Source organism: Sinohyriopsis cumingii, chromosome 15, assembly GCF_028554795.1.
Source record: "Sinohyriopsis cumingii isolate HCF-2022 chromosome 15, ASM2855479v2, whole genome shotgun sequence".
Lineage (NCBI taxonomy): Eukaryota > Metazoa > Mollusca > Bivalvia > Unionida > Unionidae > Sinohyriopsis > Sinohyriopsis cumingii.
The window spans coordinates 65,067,954-65,091,453 of record NC_142975.1 but is presented as its reverse complement, the minus strand read 5'-3'; the positions used below and the strand labels follow the sequence as shown (position 1 = coordinate 65,091,453).

Genomic DNA, 23,500 nt, shown 5'->3' with positions numbered 1-23,500 from the left:
TTCATCACAATCAAGCTATCGTTGAGAGATTCAATAAAACGCTTGCAGAACGATTATTCGGATACCAGTACGCGCGTGAATTTATTCAGGATAATCGATCTCATGATTGGGTATCGAGGTTGCCTCATGTGATTAACGCACTAAATAACGAGACAACGAGAACAATAGCAATGAAACCCGCAATTGCGATTACAAAACCGAATATACCCCTAAAGCGAGGTTCCACAATTCCGCCTGTGCTAGGTAGCGTCACGGTCCGGTATTTATATAAAGAAGGCGAGGCCGAAGGAGGAAGAAAAAGAGCAACTGATCCAAATTGGAGCGTTACAACACACAAAATATCAGCCGTAACAAGATCATCGGGAAGACCGGCAATTTATTTCCTAGATTCACTAGCGCCACAACGCGGATTTACCAAGGAGGAATTACAAATAATACCGAAAGATACTCAACTACCGCCAGCGTCATTAATGTGAAACCGAATTCTACCTAACTGAGATAATTTTCTTACTCTCGACACGGCCAGATACACTAAATTTGACCAGGAAATTCTATCATCGACGATCCAAACTTGGCCATCCACGGTTAATCCCTGCGATGAATGTATCGTTGTTGCGTAGCCTAGTTTCCATGGTGATCTTTCTGCGTTTATCGCGTCATTGACAAGATTAATATCAACAAGAATAATATCATTCAGTACCAAGATCTTTTCCTCTCCGCAGGGTAAAGTAACACTAATATTTTGTTTCCTGGTATCAGCGGGTCTGTAACACAACGGCACCTGTAATGTTGGAAATTTCTCGCAATGAAGCTTGAATAACATTTCCTGAATAACATCGCGAACAATTTTCCTACTAGCAACAATCAGATGATCGGGACGCCACAAATTTAGAAAAATATCCATTGGAGTCTCGTCGATTATTCTTCTCATCACATCGCATTGAAACTTATTCGGTTGTAATCGAATTAATTTTTTGAATTCAGTCAGTAAAATATCATCGGATCTATAATCAGCGTCGATTTCCTCATAATAGTCAACGAAATTCCTGAGCCATTCGTGAGGAGATTCTCCATCAATAGGATCAGGCTGGCCATGATCGCCGCACATTATCACGGCTGTATTTTTCTCCTCCAGCCAGATCAGGAAAGATTTTAATACAACTAAATTTACTGTGCAAATTTCATCAAATATTATAATTTTGTTGATATATTTATTTCCCATACGAGCCGAATCCCACAATCCACCGCTGTATTTGAAATAACTATGATAAGTACCAGAATCAACGCCGCGTTGTCTTATTTCTCGCGCTAATCTGTGAGTTGGAGTCAGCACTATCATATCAGATTTCGCAAATAAATTTATCGCTCGTGTTGTTTTACCACTACCACCAGGACCATTCATGTAAACGAATTTGTTACGTGAAATCGGGTCAAATGCGGATGCAGCCGTCGATATTTCCTCAAATTTATCTCGATGAAATTTATCGCAATCTTCGACATCGGCGTCCTCACAGTAATCTAGGATATCTTCGTTTTTTATCCTCCAAGTGCCCCAAGAGCCATCGGAGATTAAATTCTCCAGCCTATACTGATATTTCTTATCGAGATAAAACGAATCCGTTGCGACCCTTACCGCGATATCAGAAAATTTATTTATCATCGACAGTAAATTTATGCTCACATAAGCGAGCATCGATGATCTCAAATGCGTATACTGCGCTGATTCTCCGTCAAGGTAACTAATTACGGTACCTAACTTTACTCCGTCAATGATAATATTCTCTCTGTTGCAGAATATTCCTCGCGATACCGTATCGGCAATAATAAAATCCATTTCGGCATCGTTGATAAACAATCTAGCGTGTCGGTGTTTATGATCAACGGATCCTCCTTGAGTAAATTTGCCAATTATTTTTCTTCCGATATCTTTCGCGTTTTCACAATCCGTCGGCAACCACACCTTAGTTTGTTTTCTGTAGGATATAATCGCCTCGCTCACCGTCAATGATACTAACATTGACGAATCTAGCATATATCTCAATAACACTATAGGGACCCATCTGCGTTGAGAGAAATGCCGACCGAACCAAATATAACAAATTTTATGTAAATTTTCAGCAAACTCGAATGAAGTTACATAAGCGAATCCGGTCATGACAAAATTAGGCAACGGCCCGTTAATTGCTACTCTCGTCATCTCGCTGGTGGGATGGCCAAATTTAGCAAAATAATCCGCACAATCGCCATATCCAAGGAAACTTCCAGGATAGCACGCGCTCATATCAACGGATATCATATCTTCGAAGTAATATTTGGTATTCCACAATCCGCCATGGCCGTACTCGATACAACTAAGTTGAATATCAGCGAGGTATTCGTTTCTCGTAGGTTTCCACGAATTTCTTTCTCTGGCAGCGTGAGCAGCAACAGACGGAACAGTAAAACAATTTGTCAGTAACTGATCAGGATTTGACGAATATTTCACCGCGATATTTTTCATAGATTCATGTAATTTTTCATCTCGATAAATATCCCCTCGAGGCAAGATAAACTGATCATACCTTTCTTCGCTCGAGAATAACCAAACCGATATCGGATCAGATGCGGCTAATATTTTGATATATCGGAACATGGCATCGGAATTATCCTTTGCGCCTTCCACGGGATAAAATTTAACAGCACGATTTCGCGGGAATATCATTACCGACTGCGACCACGCATGTGAATTATGATCAACAATCTCGATTGGTACTCCTCGAGATCTATATGGCGACGAATATAATATTTCTCCCGATAGCGTTTTCACCGTGATAGGAAATTTAAGTTTCTTGCTCAACACAGCAACATCGTCAATCGATGCGCCATCAACAACAGTCTTCGCCCACGCGTTAATTTTATCCAACCTCAATTGTGTCAATCCAGATCCACGACGAGCGTTTTTCATATGCTCGATAACGCGCTCGGCAACGCAGTTTATCATCGGTGATTCTTTCATCGCAGGTAGATTTTTCATGTCAGGATTATTATTTAGCCGATAAATTCCATAAACAACAGCGCTAGATGGATACGCCCTAGCATAATAAGGACCGTCAATTCCCAATAATAATCCTGGCTTCGAATTTTTATCAAGAACGACGTTTTTCTTACCGCCACGCACGGGATCTCGTTTATCGCGAATAATCCAAGTGTCGTCAGGCATTTGTGCGATGAATTTTATTCCGAAGATAAATCGCTCTTCCTTGTGTTCGAATTTTATATGCTCGATTATCTTCTTGGCCCGTTCCAGATTCATCGTAGCATCAACAGAGTTAGTTTTCCATGTCGACCAAACATGAATCCCCCCATCATCAAGGAATTCTCTCTTGGCACGATCAACCTCAGGAATGATATATTCTGCCTCATCAAGATCAAAAATATCCATTATTATATTTTAGACAAATATTTAAATTATAATATGCAGTGCAAATGGATACCAATCGGATCAACAAAATCATGCGACAAATCCTGCAGAGGCGATTATTGTGGCGCTCACATATATGCGATTCGACGAGGCAGTAAAGGACCACAGCGGTGCTTAGTTTGTCAAGTTGGCACTCGAGGAAAGACTCGATTGTGTTTATCCTGCGGAGGGAAAAATTATCGGGAATTGCTCAGATATTACAAAAAGAAATCTTCCTCGGTGATAACATGCGAAGAAGATTATATTAATCGATTCAAAGCAAATTATGATTTAGACAGATAATTATTATATAATGGAAATGAAATCAACGATTCCTGCAATGAAAATCACACACGAGTATAAATCTCATCCTACGATCATGGGATACGAGGCATCATCGGATGGTGTTGTCAGAAACATCAAAACGAAGAATCTTGTTGGTAGAGTTGATAACAGTGGATATCTTAAATTTTCAGTCGGCGAGAATAAAAAAATGAGAAAAATGAGTTATTACAATCACAGGTTTGTATACGAGTGCTATCACGGACCAATAGAGATTGGCCTTGTTATCGATCACATCGACGGAAACAAACTCAATAATAAACTATCCAATCTACGCGCAGTGTCTCAGAGTGAAAATTTAAGATCCGGCAATACCGGCGGCGCACGATCAGCTAAGGCCGTCAAATCGATAAATCAGGAAACAGGCGAGGAGATGATATTCGAATCGATGAGCGCCGCTGCGAAATATTATAAAATTAATTCAGCATCGGTACGACATGCAGCAGAAAAAAAATACAGGGCGACATTTTCATATAATCTCGGTGAATGGATCGAATTTTCTTATATTCCAATAATATTTGATTCGGAGAGCGACGAAAAATAATTGAATATTAACAGAATTAATATAACATGAACGAACAAACCATAAGCAACATCATCGAAGCTATCGATGACCTGAGAAAAAAAAATATAAATCTTCCCTCGGAGTTGGACACAAATAAAATCCGATCCGAATTCGAAACAATCATTCAAGGAAAACTCGAATACAAATACACGCTGCCGTCAGAGTACAAATTAATAAAGAAAATCCAAATCGCGATGTATCAATCGCTTGCAACAGTCAGCGATGATCGCGTCGAGGATTTTGTTAAATTATCGACGCTGGTAGAAAAAGCTAGATTGATTTTATCCGACGAATATGAATCAAAAAAAATTACAAGTTCACGCATCAGACAGCTGAAAAAACTTGTCGATGAGAACAAAACCAAGGAAATATCCTCCTGAAAAATTCCACAAATAACAAAAAAAACAAAAATTATTAATTTTGAAAATTTCCCTGGATTTTATTTATTTTTTTGTAATTTTGACGGGTATTTACCCCAGCAGATTCACGAAATTATATAAATTACATAATTTTGACGGGTATTTACCCCAGCAAATTCACGAAATTATATAAATTACTCGATTTGACGGGTATTTACCCCATAAAAAACATAAAATTACGCAAATTTCCTATTTTTTCTGATTTTTATTTATTTTTTTTTTGTTATTTACCAAATAATTGTATTTACTGAAATTATCCAATTTTCTTTATTTTTACGGGTATTTACCCCATCAAAAACATAAAATTATACAAATTTCACAATTTGACGGGTAATTTACCCGGCAGATTCACGAAATTATATAAATTACTCGATTTGACGGGTATTTACCCCATCAAAAAAAAAACAAAAATTACTAATTTTGAAAATTTCCCTGGATTTTATTTATTTTTCCCTGGTGTACAGATTTACGATTTGAAAATCTATGATTTCACCAGCAGATTGATACTAACAGTTTCCCCGCGGATATCAAGCAAATTTCCTTTCTGATCCGTTAGTTTGAAATTTATCTTCGACAATAATCGATTATGACATCGCAGATAAAATGGATTCACCGGCTCTTTTATTATCAAATAACCCGGAGAAGCGCTAGGTGAAAACGAATACAAGATAAAACCCTGCTGCGCTTGATTTGACTCTGACGAATCAACATTGTAACTGCCCTCGACAACATCCGCGTGAAGATAAATCGCGATAACTTCCGTTATATTAACGATACCTGGCGAGATATGCCGCCCTTGCCCGGCAGGATCATTATCGTGTTTGAGAATCGATTCTGATTGTATTTTTTTAGTCCACGCGGCATGTAACTTCGGAAATAAATCATCGATGGTATCAGTAACAGATTTTCTCATTTTATCAACATCATAATCGGGAAATTTGAAATTTGGTAGCGTTTCCTCGGTTAATCCAAATACTCTCATGAATTTTTGTTTTTCTCCTGAATTTCTGATCAACTCGAATTTGCTAATAGGAAGAACATAATCGGCAATTGATATATCGTCGACTATCGCCTGAATAAACATTCCATGATAATATTCAACATCATTCGCGAGTTGATTTAAAATTTTCACGCGTTTGATAATTTCGCTACATGAGCCTGATTTATTTAAGATGCATTCATGAAAGGATTCCCGCAATAAATTTAATTGTATTGTATGTTCTTGAATAAATTCGTCGAGGGTTCTTCTTACCAAGATACCATCTATGGGGGCTATTATCCTGTAAATGTGGGTAGCGTCGAAGATTTTCACACCGGGGGGAATTTTAGGAAGAGGCAACCACGAGAGAATTCTTTCGTTAATAAAAGTAAAAGCGAATATTACCAGGTTAATTTTGTGGTTATTCATGAGGTTGATGGCGCTATCGATCAGAGGTTTGTGTTTGATATCTCCATACCATCCTTCGTCGGTGGTAAAATCTTCTTTTTTTGGTTCCGGTAGTTCTGGAGGAGCTTCCTCGTACCAACCTGGAATAATAAAATCTGATTTTTTTGGTTTTGCTAGAGGTGCGATTTCAGGCCAACCTAATATGGTCCTAATCGATGATTGGTAAATATCTACCATGTACGGCGATTTCACCTCTATCATCGATGATAGTGTTGGCTCGTGCGCAGATATTTTTATTCCCGGAGTAGCATCGCCGGTTATATTTGATATTCTGGTGGTAAATTCCTTATCCAGCTGATCAATTTCGTAACTGCCTGTTGGTATGCCAACGACGATCCAATCAGGTGTTCCATCGGATTTGTTTTTGTTGGCAAAAACAAGCGAATTATTTGACAATAATTTACCGAATGACGTCGATCTAACATTAGGCCAACTGTTGTAGACACGCAATTGTGTTAACGCAATTTCTTTGACGCTGATTGGTGTTGGAAAATTGATGCTAAATTCTGGCTTAGTTGAGCTTAACGATATTAACGTTGTTGTCGGCGGTGTCGTGTTTGTCACGATCTGGGCTAGCTCGGACATTATTAATATTCATTTGTTCAATCTCCGAGTAAATACTGATCATTGCCGAAAATTCTAGATCGGAGATAACGCCATCGTTGAGACTCTCCGAAAGCAACGATGATAATTTCGAATACGCGTCGTTGATCTTGGTTAGTTTGTTTTTGTACAACGATAATTTCTCACTCGTGCACGAGGATATCTTTTTCGCTACGATATTGAGAACACCTGCGATTGTCGTTGTTGACGAGATTATTATCGTTGCAACGATTGGTGCGATTGTTGTTACCGCGGATAAAATTATTCCAGCACCGGCGACTACCGCAGATACCATGTACACGGCGACGTCAATGGTAACTAATCTACGCTGGTATTTTTTTTATTTTTGTTTGATATTCGTCGAGGAGTTTTTTTAGCGAATCCTGCCATGATCGCGCCTGATTATAACGATAATCCGATGCGGTCATTTATTAATCTACGATAACAATTACGGATTCTGCTTATATTCGGATAAAAATTCGAAAAATATAATATAATACACTGGTCCCATGTTGGTTCTATCTGGTGGTTCTAGCACAAATATGAACTCGTAACCTGCGGTCATAATGTAATTAAAATTTTCATCGAAAGAAGTGCCACCTGCGGCTTTTATTTTAAATTTTATCGGAGCTTGAAGAAATATTCGATATACTCCAGTAATTGGCGGGGTAAATTTAAATATGTTATTCTCGGGTGTCCATGCGCCCCTTTGTGTCTCTATCATAAATGGCACACGGCATTGTAGATTTTTTGTTTCTACCTCCGCTGGTATCGAAATACGCGATAATCTTCCAAGATTCAGTGGTGATATTTTTGTGTTGATATCGTTAATTTTTGTAGATGCGTCGAGAAGATCCGCGTTGATTTTTTTTATTTTCTCATCTGTCGATTCACGCATCGCGTTAAACCCCTTAGTAAATTCGGGAACAACAAATTCGCTGAGTTTATTAATTTCCTTGTTGATATCGTCGATTGTTGCTCTCTGACCTAACGAGATATTTATTTTGGTAATTTCCTCGTTAATGGATTTTACTCTCTCGATGAGATCGTTATGTGATGTTCTATCGGCTTTTTGAAATATTAATGCACGTGACGCTTCAATATCTTTGTTGATTTGGGCAATATCTTCGCTTATTTTCTTTGTTTTCTCGGTAAGATCGCTGTGTGATGTTCTATCGATTTTCTGACCCATCGCGGTATTTATTTTGGTAATTTCCTCGTTGATGGATTTTACTTTCTCGCTGAGGTCGTTATGTGATGTTCTATCGGCTTTTTGAAATATTAATGCACGTGCCGATTCAATCTCTCTGTTGGTTTGGGCGATTTCTTCGTTTATTTTCTTTGTTTTCTCGGTAAGATCGTTATGTGTAGTTGAAGAGGTATCGATGAATTTTTTTATATCCTCGTCGAGTTTTTTACTGAGATTTTTTGATGTATCGTCTAGTTTTTTAAGATCGTTAGTTAGCTTGGTAAATCTTTTTATCATTCTGTCCTGAAGATCGTCGTGTAATGCTTTATCAGCCTTTAGAAGCATCGCCGCTGATAGCTCTTTGTCGGATTTTTCCACATCCGCGATATTGGCCTTCAGGGGTAACTTCGCTATAATATCGGCGATATCAGCAATAGATTTTAATACCATCTCCGATTGGCGAGTAAACTGACTGATATGATCGCGGTATTCGTCTCGCTTGATTATATCAGTTATTTTCACGTTGCTGGTGTGTAATCGCCCTTCGGTATTTTGAAAAACAGCAACTTCGCCAGGGTCCACCTCTGACAGCGATAGAAGATTGTTAATATCGCTCTTGGTTGCGAACTTTGATAGATCGACGTCAGTCACTTCTGCCTTTTCCTTCCTGTAGATAAATCTACCGTAAATATCAACCATGATATTTATCTACGGCGTATTCAAATACAATTTTGTGATACGGACCGGATGATTTTGAAATTGCGTCAAGAATATTAATTGACTCTGGACCGCATATTGGCGGATCCGCTAATGTCTGCGTTGGAAGTGTCGAATACCAAATCGGAAGATTTAGTTTTGACACATAGCTGATAAATTCATTTGGCGGTGCTAATCCGTACGAATCAAAATAAACGACTTCGCGAGGATTAATCGCGTATGCAACCCAGTGCGTGCCAGGGCCGGTATTTTTATCGAGATTAATTATTCCTGTCTCGGTAGAGTTTGGTTTGTCTGGTAGTTGATCTCGCATAAATACGCCTCTGAAAAATTTTATTTTTTTTTTCTTTGCTTCGTTGATTAGATCTAAATTTGAATAGGCCGTGCTAATCTTAGGCCGGATCCGTATGGGGGGCGTCTTAGATAAAGGCCGTTCCCCTTTTTTTTACCGTATCTCCCTCCCATCACTTTTTCTCCTAATTTGGAACCTATGCCCGAGAGCGCGCCTAATCCTATTGCCTTTCCAATCATCGGAAGGGCCATTTTTATCAGAGGAAGAAAAGGAAGGAATCCGCCCGTTTTGACCATGTCTCTGATTGCGCCTATTGAGAGATTCACATGAACGCCAGAATTTGCTGATTTGGCCTTGGAAAATCGTTCACGCTGACCTCTAGTTAGCGATAGTTTGTTAGGTCCACCGTGAATCTGATCGTTTTTCAGTGTTAATTTCATACCGCATCGCTTTGATATCGCTGATTGGAGCTTTTTTATCTGACCGGGGGCCAGAGTTACACTGACGTGTTCGTATGGTATATTAATAATCGCTTAATCTAAATTTAGAATTTGTTACATTCTTTCGACAGGAGCATCGATGACTCTCATTCTGCCGCTGATGCCTTCCAAGATCATTGTTCTATCGCTGAGGATTACCGCGATGGCTCTATATAAATTATTTCCTGTGCGAATTCTAGCTTTGAAATGAATATCAACAACGGATTGCTTTATCAGGTCGAGATGCTCCAGGGAAAAGTAATAGATAGGATAAAATTTATTAAAATCTAGCTGTGATATTTGCAATCCGGTATCGATATTTTGATCGCGACCCATAAAACTTAGCAATCGATAATACGCGCGAGCTGTCGAATAATTTTCAAAATTAATTGATATTTCCTCTGATGGTTCTTGTTGGCCATTTACTCTCAGTGACACGTTTGTTGCGTTGATACTATCGAATATCATATGGCTGTATAATTGATGATATCTTCGCGTGTGCAAAAAAGCGATAAAGATATGCCTAGGTGCAGAGGTACCTTGCTGCGATGCAATACGCCAAGTAAAATCACCATCAATATCGGTAGTTATAGAATCTGTTGTTGTTGTTAGCCATGACATGATAGATTTACCGCCTTGGTTCATAAATGACAATAATTTTTCTTCTTCGATTATTGATGGAGTTATCGCTGGCATCCACAAGGTAAATTTGAGTAATTTTACCTGGCCGGCATTTCCCGCATCGAGAGCATTTATCACGTTAGTAGCGTAATCGATATTACCTTCTCGCCAGATAGCATCATCGCTATTTCCTTTTCTAATAAGTGTTATGGTATGTTTCGCTCCGTAAATAATTTTTCTGAAATGCCTGCAAAATCCGAATATATGGGATAACGGAATAGCACAAGAGAATCTTCTGTGAAGTCCTTGCAGCATAGATTTTCGCGTGGCAAATCCGAGATTATAATCATTATTAATGCCAACAGGAAGATCTTGGACAGGTGCAGGGGCTGGATTGGGAGCGGCGCGATCGTTGGGTTGTCTGATGTCAAGCGGCCTACTATCGGGACGATCAGAATTATCTTTGGCAAACATCATACTAGGACCAGCTGATCTAGTAAAATCATCCGAGTATCTAGGTAGGCCTATTATCGTCGTTGCTAAGTCAACATCATTAGTAATTGACTCAATTTCTCTTCCATCAATCATGTAAGTGGCGCTCTTGAATAACGCCATAATACCGTTGTTAACAAATCCGACTCTAAAATCTGCTCCATAGAGGGTATTATCTGTTTTAATAATTTCCCCGATAACTTCGATATATGCCTCAGATGGAAGAAAATATCTTGTTGTATCGTGAACTTGAATTTCCAAGCGATTAGGTGTATTTGGTTCAACTGCATCGTACGAGAAATACTGGAAATCTCGCACGGATGTGTCTCTTCCTACGGGCTCGTCCATGTCGAACACTTCATTTGACACTTGTGCGAACATTTATTATTAAGAATATCATCTAAAACGAAGACCACTGCCTGAAATAAAACTTGTATTAGCAACTTCATTTGCGAGATTTGTCTTAGCAACTTCCTTTGCGAGATCATTTATTTTTTTATTTGCTGCGTCGTTTATGGCTTTACTGACTTCGGGTGGCATTTCTCTGGTGATGGGTAATTTGACGGGTTGTTTTTTGCGCACTAAATTTAATATTTTACTTTTGACAGCATTGAAGCCTTTACTGGCCAAATTACCGATACCAGAAATGGCAGTCTCGCCGATTTTTCCTATTGCTTTTGACGCGAATTGTTTGATCGTGGGTCCGATTTTAGGTATTACTCGCGTAACGAGACTTCCAATGATATCACCGAATCCATTGCCGTGGTAATATTTGTACACGGGCAATCTAGAGTTTACTATGCGGACCTGTTTGGGTCTGCGCTGATGTTTGTGAACAATCATGTTATTTCAATTGTGTTGTTTTAATCGATGAGCTCATCGACGAGTTTCTTGTAAATGTGAGAATTAATGATGCCACCGCGGAATAATCGCTGACAAATATCTGAAGCCTCGTTAATTACTTCACGGGAGTTATTTCCGGCTCGTTTTCCTCCGATTAATACCTCGAGGCGAGATACATCGTTGACAACACTGTCAGGGCAAACGGTATATCCGCTTCCTGTTTTTGGTTCTGGAGATTGCAATGGCGTTACGCGGAATACTTCGTCTGACGGCGTTGAAGATGACCCTGGTGATGTCCCTGACGACGTCGGTGGCGACGTCATTGGCGAATATGGTAATTGTTGAGGATCTTGCTTTTCCCTCTGATAACGCTATTTTGTAATTACCAACATCCGATGAAAATTTCGCAAAATCTTCATCAGAATATCTTATTGGTTTTCCTAAACTACCAAAATAAATCATCGCATACCAATCAAGTAATTTAATTTTATCAACATCAATATCTTTTCGCAAAAAGAATCTTTTATTGTCCGAAGAATCGTCCGCAGCCATCATAATCCTTGATTGATCGTTATTGATTAAATACAACTTATTTTTATCCAAATAATTATCCGCTGATATACTAGGATCAATTTTAAACGAACTACTAGCCGGTGATGATTTATATTCGGACACAACTATTGGTTCCGGGTCACTCTGATCTTTTTTCTTTTTCGATTTTCTTTCTTTTGGTCTAGCTCCTAATTCCTGTGGTTGAATATCTCCTTCCTGTGGTTGAATATCTTCCTGTGGTATTACCTTTTTTCCTCGTGTTTTAGTTTTTTCTTTCTTTTCCTGTTCTTTTCTTTCTTTCTCTTGCTGTTTTCTTTCTTCCGCCATTTGTTTATTATAATTATATCTATCGTCTGCTGCTGTTAAAAACCTCCTAAAAGATGGATCCCTTTCACTCGCCTGTGTTTTTCCCGCATAAACTCTATATAACGTACTAAACCAAATATTACGACTTCGATATCTTCCTCTTCCTATATCAGTCAAATATTCATTTTGAATACTAAACATATCTTCCACAAGCTGACCAAATTGATCTAAACTATATATCGTAGATAACGGTTGTGATATTATATTCCATCCCTCATCGGTAAAATTTTCTCTTAAATCATCGATATTAAATTTCCCTTTTTTTACTCCCGATTTTCCTACTCTAGGTTTTCCTACTCCAGGTTTTCCCTTACTACCTATTTTATAAGCAATTGCAGGCTGCCCTCCCTGTTGTGCTGCTGCTGCTGCTATTGCTAATCGCTCGGGTAATGTTCGTGATTGTTCCTCAATACCTTTCAACATGGGAAAGATTCCCTTTTTCTTAGTATCCGGATCTTTTTCGTCGCCAAATACAACTTGCTCGATTGTTCCGGTAACTGGCTTCAACCATTTCGATGATTCCTCGGCAATTCCATGTTGTACATCTTCGTAACCACGAACATTTCTCTTGAATAATTGTTTTGTCGGGATAAGCTTCTTTAATGCCGCTAATTGCTCTCGCGCTAATCTGGCAGAATGAGGCTCTCCAACTGTACTAGCTTTCGGACTCATATTATTTTCAACTATATTGTTTTAATGCGAGGTAAAATTAGGATCAGCAGCCAAACTTTGCAAACTTCATCGACGGAATAAATTTCCCCCCCCCCCTTTTTTTTCCTTGTCTAGAATCATTGAATTTGCACACAAAAAATTGCAGTCGGGAGTGAATTTACGCAAATTAATTTTCGTAGGAAGGCTTATTTTTGAAATCTGAGGCTTCTACGGAGAAAGTTCTCGTAGGAAGCTTTATTTGGTCTGGAACCACTGGTCTGTACAACTTCCCTGCTGCTGAGAGATATATGGGCATCATGTCATCAACAGTTATTGCAGGTGAGAGATATGTGGGCATCATGTTATCAACAGTTATTGCAGGTGAGAGATATGTGAGCATCCTGTCATCAACAGTTATTGCAGGTGAGGGATATGCGGGCATCATGTCAGTGACAGCTATTGCAGGTGAGAGATATGTGGGCATCATGCAGCAACAGCTATTGCAGGTGAGAGATATGTGGGCATCATGCCAGCGACAGCTATTGCAAGTCAGAGATATGTGGGCATCATGTCAGTGACAGCTATTGCAGGTGAGAGATATGTGGGCATCATGCCAGCAACAGCTAATGCTGGTGAGAGATATGTGGGCATCATGTCGGCAACAGCTCATGCAGGTGAGAGATATGTGAGCATCATGTCATCAACAGTTATTGCAGGTGAGAGATATGTGGACATCATGCCAGCAACAGCTATTGCAGACTTTATTTGCATGATAACTCAGTAGTTTCAGGCTAGATTAGTGAATTCTGCTGACAGCCAAGTCATTTGACCTTTAATTCAGTTAGAGAGTTTGAGGATGAACTGTTTCAGCATTTTCTATTTAAATTACAGAGATTTAGACAAAGCTATACAAGAACTGTGAGTGATCCTGGGTGTTCATGACAGTCAGTTTTAAGCTGTTCACATTTTACTACATTTAAAAAATTAAACAATTGTAAGAACTAAAACACATATTAATGATATAGGCATTACAAAATAAATCACAAAAATCTGTAAAACAGTATATTTTTGAGGGGATTCACTACTAAAAATGGAGATATTAGATTTGATAATATGCTGGGGTAAGATTTCTGATAATAAACAGATTTTTCTAAGAGCAAAACAGATCCTTTTGAAATTTAAAAAATAATTCAAATGCAGGAGTAACACTAACAACAGCTAATACCAACCTGTCCTTTTTGTTCCTCATACACAATAACCTCAAAGAAAAGCTGTTCAAACAGTATTTTCAACCTGTCTCTATCCATTTCTGTGCCAAATCTAGGGGACAGCACACAACGAAGGACCCCATCTTTTTCTTTCTCCATTGGTCCATAAAATTCCTTGTTATTGATAATGACTGCCCTTCCTCTTCTTTTCTTTTTCATGCTGTATGTCTGTAAAAAAAAAAACAGTGTGTATAGTTTAATATAATATCATGGTTAAATCTGACAAAATAACTTTTAGAGTAAAACACATTTCTTTGATATTACAAATCATAAAACATTAAGAATACATCCACTACTTCACAACTTCAGCCCTCCCAAGCTTGTTTTTAGCAGTAAATTGCTAAACATCATCTGCATACATCGCTTGAAGTCAGACAAGAGTGGGGGCCCCGAGTGGCCGAGTGGTCTAAAGCGCTCTTCGTTACGGATCACTGCCATCTCACCTCTTCCTGCGTCGGTTCGAGTCTAAGATTCAGCCAATGTGGGTATGTGAGAAAGCTTGCCAGTAGCTTCTCGTGGGTCGGTGGTTCTTTCCGGGGTTTTCCCGGGTTCTTCCTCCACCATTAATACTGGCCGCCATATATAGCCTATCGTGTGCTGAAAAATGGCGTTAAACCCCACAACAACAACAACAACAACAGACAAGAGTGATCTCCCCTTGGATAAAGGAACTGGCACAAAATACCATCTATAGATATGTCAGCATTACCACTAGGGTTGTACTACCACAGGTACTCATACATGACAAATTTTACCAGTACAAAAGCTAATCAACCAATATCATCAATGCATGGTTTATCTCTTGCACAGAGTGGAGAAAATTATGTTGTAAACAATACTTTAGAGTAAGAAAATTAAATCTTCGGTGAAGCTGTGTTTGCAATGGACAGTGTCACAAATCAACATCATGACACTACAATTCGTTCCACACAGCATCATGAACTTTATCCTATCTGTAACTCAGTAAATTATCAGGTCAGCATCATTAAATGTAGCTAAAGGTATCTAACTCATTTCACACAAAGTATTTAACATCAATTAGGTACTTTTAGCTACATTTAATGATGCTAACCTGAAAATTTACCAAGTTACAAATAAGATACAAAATTTTATACTGTGTGGAAGAAAATATAGTACAGCCCAATTCCAATATTGACACCAACTTAATCCACACACAATTACCAACTTTGGTTCAGAGTTCACTAATAAAGTAAATAGTTAAAGTGTTTCCATAACATGTTTAGTTTTAGTGGCTTGGTGTGAGTGAAAGCTTTTAACTTCAACATGGCTAGGTCACATGACTTAGTCATTATAAATAGAAACCACCAAAATCCAAACCAAGTCAGTCGCCAAGCAAATAAACACCTGGTTATTAATTTGTTTTGAACAAGACTAAATTAAAGCACCAGTGGTATACAAAAGAATTAAACTCCATAACAAACAATATCCTGATATTCAAGCATTTATTTCAAAACTCAGAGAACTTACTGATCACTGTGCCATGATTACAGATTCTTCAACATAAACAGCATGAAGAAGAAAGTGGCTGCATGGATGTATGAAACAGAGAGTGTGCTTTGATTTGTATTGTTTGTTTCATTTTGAATCAATCACCTGCGATCCATCAAAGAGACAAGCTGACTCTCCTCCTGGTGCTGTGTTGTTGCCAACATTCACTGGTCAAAGTCAGCAAGGATATACAACTATGAAAAGAGTAAGATGGCCTCTTGCAGACTTTGATGTTGAGGCATTAACTGTCAAATCTTAAAACACATTTTATAGTTTGTCTATACATGAATACCAACAGCCTCATCTGTTTTTCAGTACAGAGGCAAATTTTACTGGTAAAAACCAACATATACTGGTGTAATGGAACCTCAGATATGCACCGTGACAGGTTTTAAAATGTAACAGTAGGAAGGCTAAAAGGGTATACCAGTATTATAAGTTAACTAGAGGAGCAGGCTTTCAAAAGAATGATATATATTCACTTTGCAACTATTACAGAAAACTCCACTTCCCTTTGTATGCTTTCAAAGTTGTGAGCCAACTTCATTGTTTTCTCTGAGAAGTATTTCCCCTTGAGGGCTTGATTGATATGTGTCAGGTGTGAGGTTCAACAATTCCAGATTCAGATGAAATACCTGCATTTGCATTTGCTTGAGTAGGTGATAAAAGACAATTTTCCTGGAATTTTAAGCTGAAAAACTAAATAGATAATTCATCCATGATTATTGCCACAAACAAATCAATTATCCATGAATTATACCCACAAGTGGATGATGCCAGTTGACATGGATTCATCTTAATACCAAGAGGTGAACTAATTAGTTTTAATTAATTGATTCCATCATGGATCAATCAATCGGCTAGAACAATTCAACTGAACAATTTGTGCCAGACTTTGATGTGGAACTGTCAGTGATGACAGATAAAATTGACAAACCAGAAGGCACAGTTCTAGGGATTTGATCCAACTCTTTGCCTTTATGATGTAATTTTTACCACAACAGAGTTGTCTGATGGGATCAGAATACCATTTCGAGACAGCATCTCCTGCCATGATTGAAATGCATTCATTATGGGGGCACTCACCAGTTAATATGTAACTTTTGAGAGAGTGACGTATGTAAGGTGAAGTTGTTTGCATTTACAACATGTACAGTGGAGAGAATGTTGGCATAACTCTATGCTACTTTAATGAAATGTGGCTGACATCTCTTTGAATATTGTACTTTTGGAGACTGTACATGATCTAAGCACTCTGCTAACTAAAATGACTGCTCCTTTGTGCTAAAAAAAATCAGCCTGAATTAGTCTAAAATACATTATCCACAGCAGCTATAAATATAGGGAAAATGAATTTTGCCAGACTAGAAAATACCAGCTTCTGAAAGTGCAATGAATGAATTATCAAATATATAAAATGTAAAAAAAAGTTATCACCTCTTTTTTATAAGTTATCTCAAGTTCAGAAAGTGAAAATGACCAAGTAGAACTAGCACTTTTTCGAAACATGCACATCTGGAGTAAGGCCAAGCTGTATAATCTATAACCCATATTACACCCATCAATCATACACCAAAATAAAGGGAATTAAAGGTTCCTAGAACTATACCATAGATATACAAGGTCTTTTTCAAATAGCCAGTATAACATGTGAGGAGACCGCTCCGGTGGCCTAGTGGTTAGAGCATCCACCTCGGATGCAGGAGGTTGTGGGTTCGATCCCCAGCCGAGTCATATCAATGACTTACAAAAATGGTACTAACAGCTGCTTCACTCGGTGCTCAGCATTAAGAGGTTAGTGTTAGGACTGGTTGGCCTGGTGTCAGGATAATGTGACTAGGTGGGACATCATGCTACATGTCTGCGGTATGATGCCCCAGTGCTAGGCATCACTATAAACTGTCACACTGCAGACATCATAGCAATATGACTGAAAAATTGTTAAAGCTACGTTAAAAATCCAAATCACACACACACACAAACATGTGAGGAAAGCCGGGAAAATTCTTTTTCTTTAAAATTCTAACTCTATGCAAAATCAGAAACTGTAGAGAGCCACCTATAGCCCTCATCTCTTGTGATGAATGTTCCTGATCAAGTCACAACCCGATGACTTCCCAAAATGAAGGCAGGAGGTATGCATTCCTGCCTGCATTCTGCACTTGTGCAGATCATAATTCATTGAGGTCAAATTGAGGTCAAATCTGCATATCGCAAGCCTGGTGAGGTACTATAATTTTTCAAGAGCATTTTGTAACTAGGATTGCTTGATCCATTAGGAAAAGCATCATTTGTCACTGGGCCAATAAGAATCATCTACAATGGTTTCTTAAACAGGTTGCCCAAGATAATATTTCCAGACTCAGAAGCTATACTTTGAGAAAATAGCAAATACTGACAAGGAATTTAAGGTAAACCAGAAGCGATATAAACAGATCTCATGGGTCGGTGGTTATTTTCAGAGTTTTCCCAGGTTTTTCCTCCACCATTTATACTGGCTGCCACGTAAAAGCCTATCTTGTGCTGAAAAATTGTGTTAAACCCTACAACAACAACAACAACAACAACAACCAATATTGTCACTGATGTTGGACAAGGTCAGCCACTATATACAATGTTTCATTACTCACTGTATATCCTCAAATTTTAAACAATAATTTAAAAAAAAACTAACAAACAATGCAAATTAAATATACATAACATAATGGAAATCAGACATGGAGTTAACTCTGAAGCGTGATAAGACTCTGTCCATATTACTCATGAAGACTAAAAAACTGATGTTCAGACAAAAAAGGAGAGCCCTGAATTTACACCTTATTCCTGAACGTGAAACTTTCACCCAAAATGGTTTTGAGAAGCAGCTTTGATGTCTTCATTCCAAAGCATGGTCCACAAATGAAAAGGTTGAGAAAACTGAGATCTATGACCAGGTAAAGTGTGCCTTTTTGGGCATTGGCACCAATAATAATCTGATGGTGATGGTTGCTGTTGTTGTTTGGGTTTAACACCATTTTTACAGTGCATGATAGGTTATTCATGGTGACCAGTATAATTGGTGGAGGAAGAACCTAGTAAGAACAACTAACCAATGGGATGCTATTGACAGGCTTTCAAACATACCCACATTGGCTAAGCCAGAGACTCAAACCCATGCGGACAGAAGTGTGATGGCAGTGATCTGAGTCAAGGTGAGGACTGTAAACCATTTGGCCACCCAGTGCCCATATAAGTCTGGAGTAAAGTCCCAAGAAGAACAATTTCTATTGCTTATCTATACAATGCATTGGCATCTTGACCAGACTGGTTGTAGTTTAAATGCTGGCCAATCTTTCTTGGCTAATGAGTACTCCATGAATGATGTCATGCACTTGGAGGGGGGGGGCCTACTTGTGTGATGATGGGGGTAGGTTTTATTTAAAGAAAGTGACATCACTAAAACAACACCAGCACCGTCTACCGAAGAAAACGTAAACTATATAGCACTGCAGTATCACCATGGGAGGAAGAGAACATTGAGAAATAGATTCATGAGATGAGATGTCTACAACTTTATTCATTGGATTTTAAGTCTTTTTCCTGTTCATAATTTTTCTCTTTAGCATAGGTTTCCAGGTGACTAAACCCAGACTGATCAAACTATGTCCTTTTAAGTATTAAATAATTCAGAATGCAGTGTTGTATTGCCATGTGTTTTTCTAAACATGAGATTTAAAACCAATTTCATTTTTTTTAAAAACTTTTATTGTGGGGGGGGGGTCAGAGCTTTGTGATGTCATATATGAGGAGAATCTGAGTTTTTAGGACAAAATGTGATGTGGGGGTATAGGGGACAACATGTGATGTGGGTGGTGGGAGTCAAAATGTGATGTGGGGGAGTGGGGGGGGGAATCTGCCAAGATATGGATGGCTCCTAATAGATTGCTGAATGCAGGAACTGTGAGTTGCCAATTATGGTATGTGAGGAAATGGTCAAAACTTAGGTGGCAGAAGCTGGGAAAACTTAGATCATAGCTCAGTAGACTGAGACCTTTGGACATCATTGGATGAAGTAAGAAAATAGTGCCTGCAAGCATAAATTATCAAACAGAAAAAAGTGGAGTAATAGAGATATTTCATGAGATGCCTGTGATGAAACTTGCAAACTTGGCAGATAAAGATGGCACTGTTATCTCCAGACATACACTGAGCAAATAATTTATAACCAAGGAATGGTACCAAGCATCTGTCACTACAGCATTGCCATAACTGGTGCCAGGCCCAGGGTAGGTATCAGTATGCAATACTTCATGAAGGACAGTACTGGATAGAGGCTATTTATTCCTCAATACTGGTACCTGAAATACGAGAAGTTAGTATCATACTTGGTGCTGGATGTAGCAATTCTAGATGTTGGGAGCTATCTCTTTCATCAAGCCGGCCTGGATATACCAGGAAAAGATGTTACTGTACCAGTCCAAGGAGCCCAGACATAGGATGGGGCTATGTCTGTGTTAGTGTTGACCATAGCCAATTAACATCTGATGTCAAGGTCAACAACTGGCTATCCTGGGACAGATTAACATATTAATCAAAACAAGGGTATATTGGTATGTCACTATTCTAGATGGGTTGCCAAACCAAGCTGATTCTGGCGGACAGGTACTGCCAGAAATAATTGTTTGATCATTAAGACAAGATCAGGACTTCGCACTGTATGTGAAGCCTATGATGATATTGCCAGCTTAATTTTTGTATGGATGGAAGAGCTCTCCACCTTCAAGGTCTTTGATAATAAGAAGCTGTAAACTGAGTCAACATTGGAAATGATACCAATGAAGAATGCATCTCTAATGGTGTTTTCTTACTCCCTTCCTTGCCCTCTTAATATCTTTACCAAGATGATTTCTGACCATCATGTGCATACGTCACATTTATGACCTGCATTGCACCTCATAAAATAGAGACAGGAAACATGGTTATCTTCTGCCAGTTTAAAAAATTTGCAGCATGTGCACTCTGTCCTGCAAATTGTATTGACAATTGTATTATTAGAGGGCTAAATAATGGCATATACAGGTGAATCAATCAGGTATCATATTTAAGATAATTGTACGAATTACTATATGCAATACAATAGAATTTTATATACCTGGTGTACCGATATGAAATGAAGTACTATAGACCTTAACGCAGGTAATTAAAATGGTATTGACATCTTTATCATATGATGAAGTTAGACCAATAAATAAAGAGTAGAGAAAGATTTAAAAGAAAAACAGATGAAGTATAATTCCCTGGATTTGAAAACTCGTTAAAATTGCTCAAATGGTGAAATGACACCAGTGGAAATAACTTTAAGAAGCCTCGAAAAAGAGAATGCTTCCTAGTATAAGTGGAAGTAGAATCAATGGGATTTGGTGCCAGTCCTTCTATAGAAAGGGAGATCAGTCTTGTCTGACTTCCATACAAGTGGGCAGATCACTTTTAGCACTTTTGTTGCAAAAAAAACAAAAAAAACTTGAAGGGTTGATTTGCAAGGGAGCTGTAGCACTTGTAATGAGTTATAAATGGGTAATGGATATAAAGAAGGAAAGTTATGATCTTGAAAACACATGTGACTGACAATAATTCATTACAGATTTTAACAACTGGTCAGGATGACAAATTATAGATTTTCAATTGGATCAGTACAACTTATAGCTTTTAACCACTGGATAATTTACCACTGAAGATTTTTTTTATCACTGGATGATATTAAGTAGATAGATTTTTGTCAGTGGAGGATTACAAGTGCACGGATTGAAATTAGTGGGAGTCTGGTATCCCATGGGTGGTAAATATCCTGTCAGATCAGTAGTTTTCATTACTTCAATTGTCTGATGGCAAGCAAGTTTAGTCACTACCAGGCAGCCAGATAAAGTGAATAGTAAAGACTCAGTACATTTTTCAATCTCAAAGTTCTTCTGGTCACAAAGAAATTTTTTATATTAATTACAGGTCTGAACTGACATTTTTACAAATGGATAATAACAACAGAAAGGTTTATACCAATGGATACTTATAACAGATTTCACCATTGGATGATCACAAGTTAAAGATTTTAACTACTAGATGACCACAACTGATAGATCTTAACTAATGAAATGATTAAAACTGATAGATTTTCACAACCTGATGATTGCAAATAATAGATTTTAACCACTGGTTGATTACTACAGATTTAAACTACCAAATAAAACCATTTACAATTTATGGATTCAACAACATATACTGGATAATTACAACTGATCTTTTTTACCATCAGATATTTTTGAATGATAAATTTTTTAAATTGGATGATGCTAATTTACATATTTTAATCACTGCATGGTTAGAGCTGACAAATTTTAATTATTAGATGATTACAATTTCTAAATCTGAACCACTATATACTACAGCCGACAGATTTTAAATACTGGCTGATTAGAATTTATAGACTTACTACTGGATGATGACAATTTTCAAACTGTGACCATCACAGGAATGCTTTAACCAATGGATGCTTACAATAAACAGGTTGTAACTATTGGACAATTACAATTTATAGACTTTTACTACTGGATGATGACAATTTTCAAACTGTGACCATTGCAGGAATGCTTTAACCAATGGATGCTTACAATAGACAGGTTGTAACTATTGGACAATTACAATTTATAGACTTTTACTACTGGATGATGACAATTTTCAAACTGTGACCATCGCATGAATGCTTTAACCAATGGATGCTTACAATTGACAAGTTGTAGCTATTGGACAATTACAATTTATAGACCTTTACTACTGGATGATGACAATTTTCAAACTGTGACCATTGCAGGAATGCTTTAACCAATGGATGCTTACAACTGACAGCTTGTAACTATTGGACAATTACAATTTATAGACTTTTCTGATTGGATGATTACAATTTTCAAACTGTGACCATCGCATGAATGCTTTAATCAATGGATGTTTACAACTGACAGCCTGTAACTATTGGACAATTACAATTTATAGACTTTTACTACTGGATAATGACAATTTTCGAACTGTGACCATCGCAGGAATGCTTTAACCAATGGATGCTTACAATAGACAGGTTGTAACTATTGGACAATTACAATTTATAGACTTTTACTACTGGATGATGACAATTTTCAAACTGTGACCATCGCATGAATGCTTTAATCAATGGATGCTTACAACTGACATGTTGTAACTATTGGACAATTACAATTTATAGACTTTTCTGATTGGATGATGACAATTTTCAAACTGACCATCGCAGGAATGCTTTAACCAATGGATGCTTACAATTGACAGGTTGTAACTATTGGACAATTACAATTTATAGACTTTTACTACTGGAAAATGACAATTTTCAAACTGTGACCATTGCATGAATGTTTTAACCAATTGATGCTTACAATAGACAGCTTGTAACTATTGGACAATTACAATTTATAGACTTACTACTGGATGATGACAATTTTCGAACTGTGACCATCGCAGGAATGCTTTAACCAATGGATGCTTACAATAGACAGGTTGTAACTATTGGACAATTACAATTTATAGACTTTTCTGATTGGATGATGACAATTTTCAAACTGTGACCATTGCAGGAATGCTTTAACCAATGGATGCTTACAACTGACAGGTTGTAACTATTGGACAATTACAATTTATAGACTTTTCTGATT

At 37.9% G+C, this 23,500-nt stretch overlaps 1 protein-coding gene across 1 annotated transcript in view; it reads right to left on the bottom strand.

Annotated features, from left to right (window-relative positions):
- LOC149781960 (caspase-2-like) overlaps window positions 1–23,500 on the bottom strand; it is a 119,294-nt gene that overhangs the window by 46,329 nt on the left and 49,465 nt on the right. Inside the window, exon 4 of the mRNA XM_089936142.1 lies at window positions 14,247–14,453. Coding sequence (XP_089792268.1) covers window positions 14,247–14,453 — 207 coding nt within the window. The remainder of the gene's footprint in view (window positions 1–14,246; window positions 14,454–23,500) is intronic.